Source organism: Bos javanicus, chromosome 29, assembly GCF_032452875.1.
Source record: "Bos javanicus breed banteng chromosome 29, ARS-OSU_banteng_1.0, whole genome shotgun sequence".
Lineage (NCBI taxonomy): Eukaryota > Metazoa > Chordata > Mammalia > Artiodactyla > Bovidae > Bos > Bos javanicus.
The window spans coordinates 22,394,047-22,409,632 of record NC_083896.1 but is presented as its reverse complement, the minus strand read 5'-3'; the positions used below and the strand labels follow the sequence as shown (position 1 = coordinate 22,409,632).

At 36.3% G+C, this 15,586-nt stretch overlaps 1 protein-coding gene across 6 annotated transcripts in view; it reads left to right on the top strand.

Annotated features, from left to right (window-relative positions):
• Nucleotides 1–15,586, top strand: part of GAS2 (growth arrest specific 2) — a 180,297-nt gene that overhangs the window by 38,749 nt on the left and 125,962 nt on the right. For 4 of the 6 annotated variants that reach the window (XM_061406189.1, XM_061406190.1, XM_061406195.1 and 1 more), the window contains exons 2-3: nucleotides 2,112–2,276; nucleotides 14,482–14,603. In XM_061406189.1, the coding sequence (XP_061262173.1) occupies nucleotides 2,132–2,276; nucleotides 14,482–14,603 (267 nt within the window). In that variant the 5' untranslated portion in view covers nucleotides 2,112–2,131. Of the gene's footprint in view, nucleotides 1–669; nucleotides 1,135–1,612; nucleotides 2,277–14,481; nucleotides 14,604–15,586 lie in introns of those variants that run through there. The other 2 variants (XM_061406194.1, XM_061406191.1) reach the window with 2 other exon arrangements.

Here is a 15,586-nt window from a genome sequence, read left to right as displayed (position 1 = left end):
AGGACTCTGATGCTTCAATGGAAGTTGCAGAGCCCATAATAGCATGTAGGTAAAGTTACTGAACTCCCACTTCTCACTTTCAGGAGAGTAGTGGGAGAGATTGTGTCTTGAGAAGAAAGGCATTTTAGAGGTAACCCTTTTAAGATTTCAATTAGTTATTTAAATGTATGAATCATGGGCTTAAATGTGTTATTAAAATGCTTGTTTCTGAGGCTAGCTTAGCTTGTAGGGATCCTACACACCTACTGGGAGGTGTTTTGTTTTACTGGTCTTGGACCTATTTTTTAAAGAACCAGGGCAAAAATATTTTAGGCTTCTGGTTTAGTCACAGGTTTTGGAGAAAACTTTTAGGACTTTATATGAATAATCTCATGATAAATTGCAAAAGAAAATAGACAATTGCAATATCCTGGCACCTGTAATGACAATTTAATAGAATAGGGCAAGGGGTGATAAAATATTGCACATTTTCACTAGTTACCACTTTAGAGATTTACAGAAGATATTTTCAAAGAAAATTTATAGTAATTCTTTTTGTACAAAAAAAGAAATCAAAGCATAATTTGTTTGGAAATGAAATTGTGCTTTTAAATTATATACTGATGGCACTTTTTAGGTATTTGCAGCAAAATGTTTGGAAGACCATCACATTTTACATTTTTGTGAATACCAATGTCTAATTTTTTTTTAAAGCTGTCTTTAAAAGACAAAAATTAACCTAGGCTGAGAAGCGTTTGAGATTAATTGGAAAAGAATGCTATGTAAGGTTTCAAATTTTAAAACCAACAAGGCTATAAACAACTTATACCAGTAAACTTAAAGTACCATTAGTAATAAATATAGCTGAAAACCCTATTATAGCATATAAATCTTACTTTTTGCCAGTTGCAAACATTTTCCTTTTATTCAGTCATAATACATTTTGTTATTTTATAGGCACTATTTGCATATAGAATGGAGTTAAACACATAGTTAAACTTATGAGTTTATTACTTTACTGCCCCATTATTATATCTACAGTCTTAGGTCCTATAAATAACGCAAAAAATGAATGTAGTGTTACATTCGAGGCCAACTATATATTCATACATTTTTCCCCCTTGCAACCCACTTTGAGGACTGTGTTACTCATAGGTGAGTGAATTTATTTCTTGTTGTGTAGATATATGTAATTACTTTTATGCTAAAGATGATTACAAATAAACCCTGGTATGCAAAACTTACGAAGTGGGAAGGTACAAAGTAAGACAAAAGAAAACCTGTGATGATAGTTATTAGAATTAAGGTGTAATTCCTGAATTATAATATGGGTACTTGATGACACTATTATAAAATGTGTCATTCTGAAAACAGTAATGGTCTTACAGTATGAAGACCCAAGTTCAAAGCTGACTCTGCCATGATCTAACCCTATGATTTCGGTTGAGTCACCATTCCTCTTTGGGTTTTGTTTCCATTAACTATATATGCATACTTATAGCAGATTCATGTTGTTTTTGCCGCAGAAATTAACACAGCACTGTAAAGCAATTATTTTTCAATTAAAAAATTTTTAAAAAGTGCAAGCTCTCCTGTGTCCCACCCAACTCTTTTAAAGTGTAAGTACATGATCACTTGGCCATCTGTAAAGAACCAAGTGCTATGCTTAATCTCATAGGTAATAGTTTGAAGAGTAGTGATCATATGTCGATAAGAAATTTTCTAAATACTGTCATTGCTAGTATTCAGTCCTAAAATTCTGTGGAAATTTATGGCTTCAAAAATTAACCCAAACAATGGAGGTTTACAATTTGGATACCAAAATTTTAATGGAATTTCTTGCTTTCAAAACTGACTTTTTTCCAGATGTGATGTTTTCTACAAGCATAGAGCTTACTGTTTGATTTTTCTATTTGACCTTTGATTGCTGCTGTTTCTGACCAAATAGTTGGTCAAAACTGACAAGGGCCAGTACTGATAGAGCAAACGGTTGTTTCCTGGGGGTTAATAATTAATAACCTGACTTGTCATCCAAAAGTCTGCAGATCCTGTTCCTTACTGTGCCATTTTTAGCAAGGTTTTAACAAGAGAAGTCTGTATAAAAAGCAATTGCTCTTTTGTTTCCAAAACAGGTATTACAAGTGGATAAATAATGTGCACTGCTCTGAGCCCAAAGGTACGCAGTGGACCTGGCCTTTCTGATATGCATCAGTATAGCCAGTGGCTGGCCAGCAGACATGAAGCTAATTTGCTGCCGATGAAAGAAGATCTGGCCTTGTGGTTAACCAATCTGTTAGGTAAGGTTATAAGACCTCGTTTTGTCAGCAAAGATAACAAGTTTATTCCCCCTGCTCCTGTAATATCCTTCTCCTAAGCATGTGACAGCACCTTAGAAAGAAAAACTTTCATCAGTTTCATTTCGCATCTGGGATACCTGAAGCATGTGGAAAATTTAAATGAATTTCCCAATGTCTCTTACATTAACTGTGCTTAGTTATTCCAATATAATGTATTGGATTGTGGAACTATGTGGTCAAATTGCTTATTTTACCTACACGCTTGCTGATCTGATTTATTTTTACTTTTCTTTCATGCAACTGGCCAGTTTGGCCTATTCTTTCGACACTGCACAAGAGCCACAGTCTGTGAAATCTGGCTTCTAAAACTTGGTTTCTTTGCTCTCATTTTATAATACATCTTCTGTTGTTTAGTCGCTAAGTCATGTCCAACTCTCTAAAACTGCTGAAAACCCAGACTCTGGAACAATGACTCCTCTCCTTTGTCCAAATGAGCTGACTGGAGTCATCCAACCTTGACCTAAAATTTTTCTTTTCATTGCACTTTTATTTTTAAATACTTTTCCAAAAGGACTGTCTTTGAGAAAAATATTGCTTCCTGCTAAGGCTGCCTCTTTTTTTTTGTTTGTTTTGTTTCTACTGTGCTGGCATAGTCATAGAATATAATTTCAACCATGTGCAAAGTAGAATCATACAGTTAAAGGATCATCATATAAAACAATACTATTTCACTAGTAATTTTTCGCAGAGGCCAAAATTGATTTAAGCCCTGAAAAAAGGTCCTTATAGAGTTCATAAAATATAAGATTTGAATATTGAATATACATAGGATTTGCATGGTGCTTTATCATTCACAGAAAAGATTTCACCAACATGATCTTATTATTGAAAGGATTCCTTCAAGGTAAATGTTGTTCTCACTTTTTAGCCACTGAAATGAAAGAGTTGAAGAGAAGAGCGCCCTGCGGATCTGAAATTTAACAAGGTTTTGTGAGGTTTGAGCACACTTTAGCAAGATTTTTGTTTTTGCTCACCATGGCCCTGGATTTTTATGTTGCTTTTCACTTTTTAAGCCTTTATCCTAGAGTTTCCTTTTTCTTCACGTTTTCAACAGTTTTATGTCATCTAACCAGAGCTACCACATATATAAATGCAGGTGGTATCTTTTGTGAGGAAGCCTAATTAAGGGGTGAGAGGAGAAATGTAGAAGGCATCCTTAACGTCCATCACGCCCCAGAAATAACCTTCACTGTGCTATGGAACTGTATCCACCAGAAGGAAGGGCCATCTTTCATTTATTCAAGGGAAAAGCATTTATCTCCATTATACAGAGGAACTCAGTTTAACTTAAACAGATGGGTTTCCTCCCTCTTTTGTGTGTTCACTGATTATTGTTTTATTAGCATTTTATTGACTTCAAGCTGTTTTCAGATATGGGCTCTCACAAGCATGGCAGTGTATACAGTAAGGCACAGACTTGGCATAAACTGCATGTGTTTGAACCCCAGATCTGCCAATTACTAACATTACAATCTTGGGCAAGTTATTTAATCTCTGTGCTTCAGTTTCCTCATTTATGAAGTGGTAATGAGAGTAGGGTTGCAGTGAGATTAAATAATTAAAATATGTACACTGCTTAGAATAGCGCCTGACATAAACTCTATGTGTGGTGGTGTTATTCCATTTATTCAGTCTAGTGATACAATTAATTTGATTTGGTGAGTAAGTTTATTCATTTATTCAACAAATATTTGAGTATGCAGCAGCATAATGTATTATTTGAATAAAATGGACTCTGGAATCAGAATGCTTGAATTCAAATCTCATTTCCATCACTTGCTAGATTTGTGATATCAAGTAAGTATCTGAATGTGCTTGGGTTTTGTCATCTGTTAAATAAGTGTAATACTAGTATCGGAAAAGACTCTGATGCTGGGAAGGATTGGGGGCAGGAGGAGAAGGGGGTGACAGAGGATGAGATGGCTGAATGGCATCACTGACTTGATGGACGTGAGTCTGAGTGAACTTTGGGAGTTGGTGATGGACAGGGAGGCCTGGCATGCTGCGATTCATGGGGTCGCAAAGAGTTGGACACAACTGAGCGACTGAACTGAACTGAACTAGTACCAACCTCAGGAGGATTGTTGTAGAGTCAACTGAGATCATCCATTTTAGAACAAGGTCTGACATATAGTAACCAGCTAACTATGGTGAATACTAGCTTTTGTGTTTATTGTATTGCAGCACAGTCTTCTGAGTACTAGAGTGTGGAGTGGTGATTAGGAATAGGCAGATTCTCTGTTCTTATAGAGCTTGGAGTAGATTGAATATGAAATTAATATTAAATAAGTGACAATGAATAATTAATTGGATTTGCTATAAACTGTATAAGATATAGATTGTAATAAGAATGTAAAAACAAGGAGGTGGGAGTGAGGCAAATAAACAAGGGCTTGGGGGAAATCCTTTTTAAGGGCCTTCCCTGTTGGCTCAGACAGTAAAGAATCTGCCTGCAATGCCAGAGACCTGAGTTCAGTCCCTGGGTTGGGAAGATCCCCTGGAGAAGGGAATGGCTACCCACTCCAGTGTTCTTGCCTGGAGAATCCCCATGGACAGGGGAGCCTGGCAGGCTACAGTCCAGGGAGTTGCAAAGAGTCAGACATGACTGAGTGACTTTTGCTTCACATATTGGAAACTGAGATCTAAAGACTAATTAATAGCTAAGCAGACAAATCATGGGAAAGAGCCTGGATAGAGAGAAAGGTATGTGTTGGATAGGAAGGAGTTTGGTGTGTTGTAAGAACAGAATGAAAGCTTGTGTCAACAGCATAGATTAAAGGAGAGGGGCAGGGAGATATATGAGATTTGTTGGACCTAGAGCATGTGCTGCTTTGAAGACCAGGTTGAGGAGCTTATAATTTATTGCACGATCTATGAGGAGTCCCTGAAATGTTCTAGGCAGGGAGAAATCATGATTAATTAGAGTATAGCCTGATTACACGGGTATGTTTCAAAGTCCCATGATTTTTCATCAGAAGCATTTTATTTGGTGAATGTGATCGTTTACAAAGTAGCTTGATCAGTGTGAGCAGCCCAAGACAGCCTCGAAGAATAGAGAGTCAGTGTATGTGTAATGGAAATATCCTTGGACTAAAAGTCAGGAGACCTGGCTTCTGACTGGGAGTCAGGAGACCTGGCTTCTGGTTCTGGCTCTGGCACTGGGTAGGAAACTTGCCCAAAGTCACTCAGCTATCTTTTCTGGGCTCAGTGTCCCCAACCATAAAATGAAGGGATTGGAGCAGACGATCTCTAATGTCCATTCCAGTTCCAAAAGTCTAAGTTTCCAAGAAATCCATCTCTTAAGACCCAGTTTAAAATCATCAATAGGCACAAACAAGGAGAAACCAATTTACATAAATGAATAATCATTCTTTTAAAGAATGAGAAGGCTAATGTTTTCAATATTAATTGTTGGTAACACAAATGCAACCAATAGCTTGTGAAATTTTCTCAGAAAAAAAAAAATCTTAATCTCCAAGTACCACCTTCTGTTAACTTGAATTTATAAGAGTAGAAAATAATAAATTTTAAGTAAATATCCTCATGGTAATCTGGAAAGTAGACCAATAGCTTGAGATTATTTAAAATGATAAAGCATTCAGAGGTAATAAAATACATTATGTTCTAGAATGGTGATAATAAGGAAGGGAGAAAAATATATGGCTATGATATGTTTTTATTACACATGATAGATACAATTAACATTCATATATTTTAGAAAGGAGCCATTAAAGCAAATTTTAAGATAATTTTTACTAGTCATTTTGTCACCCCAGAAATATTTGCAAACTTTATTATACAACCTTCTTTCAATTTTTAATTTTTATCTTCTTGAAGGTTAGGGATAGTTGGTTGAAGCCTAGAGACAGAAGGTTGAAAGTAGTTTCAAAATTCATCCGATCTCCCAATAAAGCATTTGAATTTTTTGGTGAGGTAGAAATTTGCATACTAAATTAAAGCTTTTAATAAGATTTTACCATTGTAGTTTGGACCTTACTTGTAGAAAAATTTCTTCTTTCTTTTTAGTAATACTTGACTAAACTGTAACTTTTTTTCTTCTATGTATTTCAATAAATATTAATGATATTCTGAATTCATATTTTTTGTTCCTACATATCAAGTGTCCATTTAAAAGATGGAACTTCTTAAAGAACACTCATTTTGCGTTCAGGTTTTTGGGTGGATAAAAATTATTTGATAGAGAAGAAAGTTGTTTCACTGATTCATGCTGCTGCTGCTGCTAAGTCGCTTCAGTCGTGTCCGACTCTGTGCGACCCCATAGACGGAAGCCCACCAGGCTCGTCTGTCCCTGGGATTCTCCAGGCAAGAACACTGGAGTGGGTTGCCATTTCCTTCTCCAATGCATGAAAGTGAAAAGTGTAAGTGAAGTCGCTTAGTTGTGTTCGACTCTTAGCGACCCCATGGACTGCAGCCTACCAGGCCCCTCTGTCCATGGGATTTCCCAGGCAAGAGTACTAGAGTGGGATGCCATTGCCTTCCCCTCACGGATTCATAGACCAATATTAAAATTTATGCCATAAAGTAACAATAGCAAATTTGCAATAGCTAATTTTTAGACTAAAATTTGGACTTCCCTGGTGGTACAGTGGTAAAAGAATCTGCCTGCCAATGCAGGAGACACAGGTTTGATCCCTGGGTTGGGAAGATCCCCTGGAGCAGGAAATGGCAACCCACTCTAGTATTCTTGCCTGGAAAATTTCATGAAGAGAGGAGCCTAGTGGGCTACAGTCCATGGGGTAGCAAAGAGTCAGACAGAACTAAGCACGCACATATAGCAATGGCAGACTAAAATTTTTATATTATGATATAAACCTGTCTTATGATAAATAGTGAAGGTGAATAAATTGTCATAATAGTTAGGAGTTGTTTATAGGGTAGCATACCAGTCTGATTCATGAGAAAATCACCAGGTGATATTTACTGACTGCTCCTATATCTTTGTAGTCCAAGTATGGTTTCTAATAGCTGGCACTGTGGAGTTTTATGACCAATATTTAGAAAAGACAGCAAAATAAACCTGAAGCAAAAGAATCTTGCCTCTTAAACATTTATCTGACCATTATCCCTTGCTATATATTAAATATACACATTTGACTTTATTTTAGGCTTTCTGTTTTTGTTATTTTTGTTCATGATTTGTTAATTATGTCCTTCAGACATATTTGAACGTCAAATGATTATACAAATAAACCTTGGGGAAAGACTTGTCACTTTGAGTAAGCAGTATGTTATTAAATTAATAGTCCCAGATTATAGCAACTACTTATCATTTAAATAGATGAGACACATTCTATGTATTTCATGATTTGGGGGCTTAGGCTTCCCTGGTGACTCAGTGGTAAAGAATCTGCCTGCAATGCAGGAGACGCAGGAGGCACGGGTTTGATCCCTGGGTGGGGAAGATGCCCTTGAGGAGGGCATGGCGACCCACTCCAGTATTCCTGCCAGAAAATCCCGTGGACAGAGGAGCCTGGCGGGCTGTGAATAGGACATAACTGAAGTGACTGAGCATGCACGCACACATCATTGTTGATGGTCTCCTGAAGACTGTTGTTGACTTAACTTTGAACTAAATATAGCAACATGCTGCTGCTGCTGCTATGTCTCTTCAGTCATGTCCAACTCTGTGCGACCCCATAGACGGCAGCCTACCAGGCTCTGCCATCCCTGGGGTTTTCCAGGCAAGAGTGCTGGAGTGGGTTGCCATTGCCTTCTCCATATACTAACATAAAAGTTCTCAAATTGTTTATTTAATTTGTATTTCTTTAATCATTTGAAAATGATGGTCTACCTTTATCTTCAATTATTTAATAATACCACATGAATCACATGGGAGTATACTTTTGAAAAAAGATTTGTAGGTGTTAAACATCACAGAAATTGATATTGTTCTTAAGGATTTTAATTTGTTAGAGTATAGGTGTATATGTTTGGATATATGCAGGGACTTTGAGTAAATCAAAAGGTATATGACAAATCAAGCTAAGCTAAATTGATTTTACTTATAATTAGAAATGCATTATGACAGTTGATGTTAGAGTGATTTCCCCTTTCTTAGACTTTCCTAGATGCACATAAAAGAAAATTCAGTTGTTATATGCTTACTGTGATCGATATACTGGGTTGGCCAACAAGTTTGTTTGTGTTTTTCTGTACCATCTTATGGAAAAACCTGAGTGAACTTTTTGGCCAACCTATTTTAATATTTTTATTTTTTCAGTTATTTCTAAAAATCCCATTTTTAGCATTAAAAAGTTAAGCACCTATTTAGTGGAGTTGCTGCTGTCTAACAAGGTAGGAACAGCTCTCTTTTCTTTTTTCGTAAAACCATTTTACTAAGTACTTATCCTGCAGAGAGCTCATATTCTGGATGTAGTCAATAAAAATTCCTTAGGAAAGGTGGTATCTTATGCTAGTTCAGAAGTTTAAAGAATCAAGTTTATGTTCACAAGTTGACACCTTTCAGAGCAGTTACTCCCTAATTCTTTTCACCCAACTTTTCCAGTGGAAGCGACTCTGTCTTTTCTTGATACAAATGAGGGGTAGACTCTGAATCTGTGTGGAGCAGGTGCTGATCTGGGGTTTCTGGGTATAATCCATCATTTCCTATCTTACAACCTTTACATTTCAGTCTCAAGACACTAATTTGAGTTGATAGCAGACAAGTTGCTTTGAGTCGTCTAATTGGATAAGTAGACCATGATTGAGAGGTGTAGTGGAGACTGGAGTAGAATTTGATCATATCTGGATCACCCTTAAGATAAGATATACCGGTTTTCTTGTGCAGTGAATCAGGCTACGTATCAGGGCACGCGTGTGTTTGTGTTAAGTTGCTTCAGTCATGTCCGACTCTTTGTGAGCCTGTGAACTGTAGCCTATCAGGCTTCTCTGTCCATAGCATTCTCTAGTCAAGAATACTGCAGGGTTGCTATTTCCTACTCCAGGGGATCTACCCAACTCGAGATGGAACCTGCATCTCTCATGTCCGCCCTGCAGTGGCCAGTGGGTTCTTTACCACTAGCGCCACATAAAAAGCCCTTCCATATCAGAGCATGCCTAAATGGTATTCTCCATCATTCACCAATCTGAAAGGTGGACTGCTGTTCATTTCTCGGCACCACTATCTTCAACCCCATTCTGTCTTGTTTTTTTTCTGAGGGAGTTTCTAGAGAGAAAGATTCTGTGAAGTTTTCTACAAAGAAAAAGACAACTGCATTGAATGCACTATTATAGGAAATAGTCATTTGTATATTTAGCTAACACTAACCAAGCATGGTGGTTAAGAACGTAGACTCTATAACTAGACTTTTTGGGTTAAAGACCCAGATTCACTGTGTGAGCTTAAGCAAGTTATTTAATCTAAATACATCAATTTCATCATCTGTAAAATGGATACAATATAAACGCCCTGCGGTTTTGTGAGATTAAAAACATGAATTCATGTAAAGTGCTTGACATATAGTGAGAACTCAAATGTTAAATATCATTATTAGATGCTGTCATATTTTAGGAAACTGCTAACTTAGTAGGAGGAAAACATTATTTCCTAGCCAAATAAAAGATAAAGGTGATAATCTTTATGGAAATGATGGCTAGCACACATTTCTGGGAGAAATACACTTGTATGTACAAGTATGTGTGCTGATTTTACTTACCTGACAAAATATTTCAGTCGATGATTATCTCATATCATTGTGCCCTCATAGTTTAAGAGGAAGTGACTGATCACAATATTTAACCAACCTCCCTGATCTCTGTCTACTGGCACTGGTCATGACTGAACTGATGGTGTGAAGATCAAAGTCCAGAATTATGAACCCAGAAAGTAAACATATTTCTTCTAGACTTGGCTATTTTGGGTTAACCTTCAAGCCAATAATATAGACAACCCAGTGTGGGCTGGTACGCCACCATCATTTAATTGTATCTATTCATTACCCCTTCTTTCCCTAATTATGCAAAAAAAAAAAAAAGGAAAAATAGGATTGGGGAAGAAATAAGTCTATGATACTAGAATCCTACTATTTCTAGCATGCATCATCTAATGTCTCAAGCCAGCTACACAATTTATATTAAAGATCTGGTTCTGTGTGACAGAGATTTACCTTTGTATAGAGTTCCCTTGAGAAATTTAATTAGTAATTCATAGTCTATTCTGTTGGATTTGTTGTGATTAAATTCAATCAACTTTATATTCTGTTTTTAATATATTTTTGGTGATATTAATGCAGAAAGTATGATAATATATCATCCCATATAAGGATTATAGTTGATTTCTTAAAATTATATACTATATTTAAAGTATATATTTTATGATTCTTAATTGTTGGATGGAAAATATGTTATATGTGAAGGTTTAAAAAAATTCTCTGCTTGCACTTTTCCTTCATTTGAGTCATACATTTCAGCCATGAAGTATGTAATAGTGTCTGCTTTAGCCAAAAGAAAAAGTCCCACCTTTTGGAGCTATAAAATATACAGAATTGAAAGCTGGCACCTAATATATTTTTCATTAGGTACAGATGTTCAATGTAAAATTCCTCAAATATTCATGAAAAGCAGGATAACAAAAATTTTTTCAGGTATAATTCAGAAAAAATAAAAGTCATACCTTTTGGTAAATTGCTAATGACTTTTTAATGAATGTCATTTTTCTTTTTATGACTTAGAAGTTCTTTTAAATTTACGTACCCTTGTCACTTAACATTATAATAGAATCTTTAAGTTTAGGTAAAGTTTACCTTCTTTACCTTGACATATTAAAAAAATATTTCTAATATTTATTTTTTATGCTTGTTTGTAAAATAACTTTCTTATTATTGTTAGAAAATGCAATCCAATATGGTGAATATATAGTAAAAATTCTGTTATGCTGGCTTTTTGTATCTTGAGACTGCTACTTTAATTCCTGAATTGAGTTGAACTGCATACAATTTTGAAGTAGTAATAGTTCTGTATAGACTATCTCTGTGGTGAGTACTTAGAGCTACTGATGTTTTGCCACCTGCAGAAATCATTATCCTAACTGAGGGCTAAATGTGAACTATCCAGTAGGGAAAAAAGAACATAAAAAAAGTAATTCTTTTTCCTCTTTCACCTGCCCTTCCCCCCCAAACTATAAAAAAAATCATTTAAAACAGATGTTTCTTAAAGACCAAATGAATTAGATATTGTGAGTTTAACTTTAAGCCAGTAGTTTATCTCTTGTTCCAGTTGGTTTATATTTAAGTGTTTGCAGAATTGAACTACATACATTTTTCTCAAGATAAAATGTAATCTTATGACTCTCTGTGTAAAACTTTAAAATACCTCCTTTTTATTTTTTTGCCTTAACTACTTTTCTTTTTTTTAATTTTATTTTATTTTTAAACTTTATATAATTGTATTAGTTTTGCCAAATATCAAAATGAATCCGCCACAGGTATACATGTGTTCCCCATCCTGAACCCTCCTCCCTCCTCCCTCCCCACACCATCCCTCTGGGTCGTCCCAGTGCACTAGCCCCAAGCATCCAGTATCGTGCATCAAACCTGGACTGGCATCTCGTTTCATACATGATATTTTACATGTTTCAATGCCATTCTCCCAAATCTTCCCACCCTCTCCCTCTCCCATAGAGTCCATAAGACTGTTCTATACATCAGTGTCTCTTTTGCTGTCTCGTACACAGGGTTATTGTTACCATCTTTCTAAATTCCATATATATGCGTTATTATACTGTATTGGTGTTTTTCCTTCTGGCTTACTTCACTCTGTATAATAGGCTCCAGTTTCATCCACCTCATTAGAACTGATGCAAATGCCTTAACTACTTTTCACAAAAATAATACCCAACATTTTCTCAGAGTTTTACAAGAGTTTGTTTCTTCATTTGTTAATTCACATGCCCACTGAACAAATTTACTAGGTACATTCTATGTAAGTAACATTCTGCTTACCTCTCTAGGATATATATACCTCTAAAGGTTTTTAATGTACTGATGATGACAGGAACTTTATGCAAAGCATATCAGCCATAAAGGAAGTTTGATGAGTGTCAGACTGAGTGATACTCATAAGTATGAACATATAGAAAGGCAATCAATTGTGTGCTCAGAGAATCTCTCTGTATTTCTGATTAAAAGTAGAATTTGGCTAGGCAGATAAAAGATAAGGGGGTGTTGCAGGCAGAGGCCATGCCTAGAACAAAGGCATCAGAGTGGAAATGGCAAGGTCTGCTAATGGACCTGGGAAGGCAGGGTGCAGACCAGGAGCGAGGTATAAGGCAGTTCAAATAGAAAGGTAGACTAGCAACATATGAGAAGACTTAGTATACTGGATTACAGAGTATATGTTTTATCTTTTAGGTAGAAGAGAAGATAAGGGACTATGCCACAAAGATGAAGATTGACTCAGTGAGGATTGTGTTTAGCAATATCAACTTTGGTGGTGATTATATGTTCTGGAGACAGAAGTTGAGGACTTGAAGACTAGTCATTGCTCTTGTTGATAGAGTTTAGGTATCAGATTATAAATTTTTTATTAAGATTATGGTTCTAGAAACAGAAGGAAACTTGTATTCTGAGAATTACAAAACTAGGAAAAGGAAAGCGCTTTGGGAAGGGAGTTTTGAGGAACATTTAAGGAAGAGATTAATGGTTTTATAGAGCTGAGGGGATGAAGCAATCAGGAGAGATAAAGAAGACAGTTTCTTTGGGGGGTTGACAAAAATGTACTAACATTGACTGTGATGATAATTGTACAATTCTGTGAATATATTCAAATTCATTGAATTATGTACTTTGACGGAGAAGGCAATGGCACCCCACTCCAGTACTCTTGCTTGGAAAATCCCATGGACGGAGGAGCCTGGTGGGCTGCAGTCCATGGGTCGCTAAGAGTTGGACACGACTGAGCGACTTCACTTTCACTTTTCACTTTCATGCATTGGAGAAGGAAATGGCAACCCACTCCAGTGTTCTTGCCTGGAGAATCCCAGGGACGGGGAAGCCTGGTGGGCTGCCGTCCATGGGGTCGCACAGAGTTGGACACGACTGAAATGACTTAGCATGTACTTTGAATGTGTGAGTTGTAAGATATGTGAATCATATCCCAATAAGGCTTTTACAAAGTGAAAAAAAAACAGAAGAAAGAAAATATACTTTGGGAGCATGTAAAAAAGAAGGAAAATAACTTTTACCCATTGAAATGTCAGAGATGGAAAACTGTGAATTATGTTCATAAGACTGGTAATTGAAGCTATGGATGTTTATAAGGAGAGGCAAAAAAGCAGGGATATGAACTTGATAATTCCATACTTTAGGCACTGGGTCAGAAAGGGGAGGAATGGTTAGAGGGATAGTGATTTCTTATAGAGAGTTTATTACTTGCATTAACTTTACCTGTATTATTGTGTCGACTTAAAAAAATGGACAAAGTGAGAGTCGTGAGTTAAGTTTTATGTGGGGCAAAATGAGGACTGCGGCCGAGAAGACAGCACCTCAGATAGCTCTGAGAGACTGCTCTGAAGAGGCAGGGAGGAAAGGTCAGTACATATGTGATTTTGGTGAAAGGGAAATACATGCAATCAAGTACATATTTTTCCAGAAGGTTTCTGCTAGTCTCATGAAACTTTTTGCTAGTCATGAGAAACAGTGGCTACTGTGAAGGATTTCAGTGTTTTTCTAGATATGAGGGGTTTTCCCTGGTGGCTCAGAGGGTAAATAATCTGCCTGCAGTGAGGGAGACATGGGTTCGTTCCTTGGGTTGGGAAGATCCCCTGGAGAAGGAAATGGCAACCCACTCCAGTATTCTTGCCTGAAGAATCCCATGGATGGAGGAGCCTGATAGGCTACGGTCCATGGAGTCACAAAGAGTTGGACACAACTGAATGACTTCACTTTCCTTTCCTAGATATGAGGAGATAAAAGAATTGGGCTCATAAAGAGATCAAATTGAGACCAAAGGAAAACAAAATTCCAAAGAAGCCATTTTTTTTTTTTTCAGTGATCTCTTATCCCAGATATGTAACTCAGCAGTAAATGGAATTTTGGTGATTAAAACTGCATCAAATATGTTGGCATGAATGTCACATTTGGGTTGGGGAATGACTGTGCTTTTATAAGACTTCTTTTTGTTATTGCAGGGAAGGAAATTACGGCAGAGACTTTTATGGAGAAGTTGGATAATGGTGCCTTGCTCTGTCAACTTGCAGAAACTATGCAGGAGAAATTCAAAGAGAGCATGGACACTACCAAGCCCACCAAGGTAAAAGATCCCAAGGCAAAATCACTCACTGTCAGATGGCGGACTGCATTTGCGATAGCTTACAAATTGAGTTTAATTGGAGGATTTTGTTGTGAATGGATGCATTAATTCCTCTATTAACAACAAAACATGGAGGGTGCTTTCTAATTAGGTACCATGTTATTTGCACTCTAATTACAGATGATCCTTTTGGTTAAGTTTAATTAAATAGAAGGTTATGGAAATTGACATTAATAGGAAATAAATACTGTATAAAAACTGGTTGAATCTGATATATTGATTTAAAATATAGCAGAGAAATAATATGTCATCAGGCAATGAACAAAATCTAGCTAAGAAAGACATCGTGAATAGGTCTTTGTTTCCAAATAGAATTATTATGGCTGTATATTGGAACAAAATATCTGGAATATGTAATTTTTTTGCTCTTTTTAAGTAAGCAGTAGATTGAACTAAGTAACTATGGACAAGTTATTTTCTTTCTGACTGTTCAGATTTCTTTTTTGCACATTGTTTTAATACTTTCCCTAGCTATTATAAACACATAATAAAAGTGTGGTGTTAGATATTTTTGAAGGGAACAATGTAGATGAAACTTTTCTTAATTTTACATAGAGAAGGAAAAGGGTAAGAAAAAATGAGGTTAAAATAATATTAAGACAGCTTAAAAGAAAAAGAAAAAAAACTTTCTGCAACTCTGGCAAAAGAAAAAGAAAAGCTGATTATGTAAAGTTTCTTTATGATTACTGAACTAAAAATCTAAACCAAAGATCAAGCTCCCTGAATTAATATATTTCTTTTTGTAGCACTGTAGTTAGTTTGGGGATAAATTTTTCTTTAGTTTTTTATATCACTCTGTAAAGTATTACATAATATACAAAGCCCCTCCATTTTTTTTTTTTCCCATCTTAAAATCAGCTCTGTGAAAGTGTTAGTTCAGTGGCTCCCAAACCTTGCTGGGCCAAGGAATCACCTGAAGATCC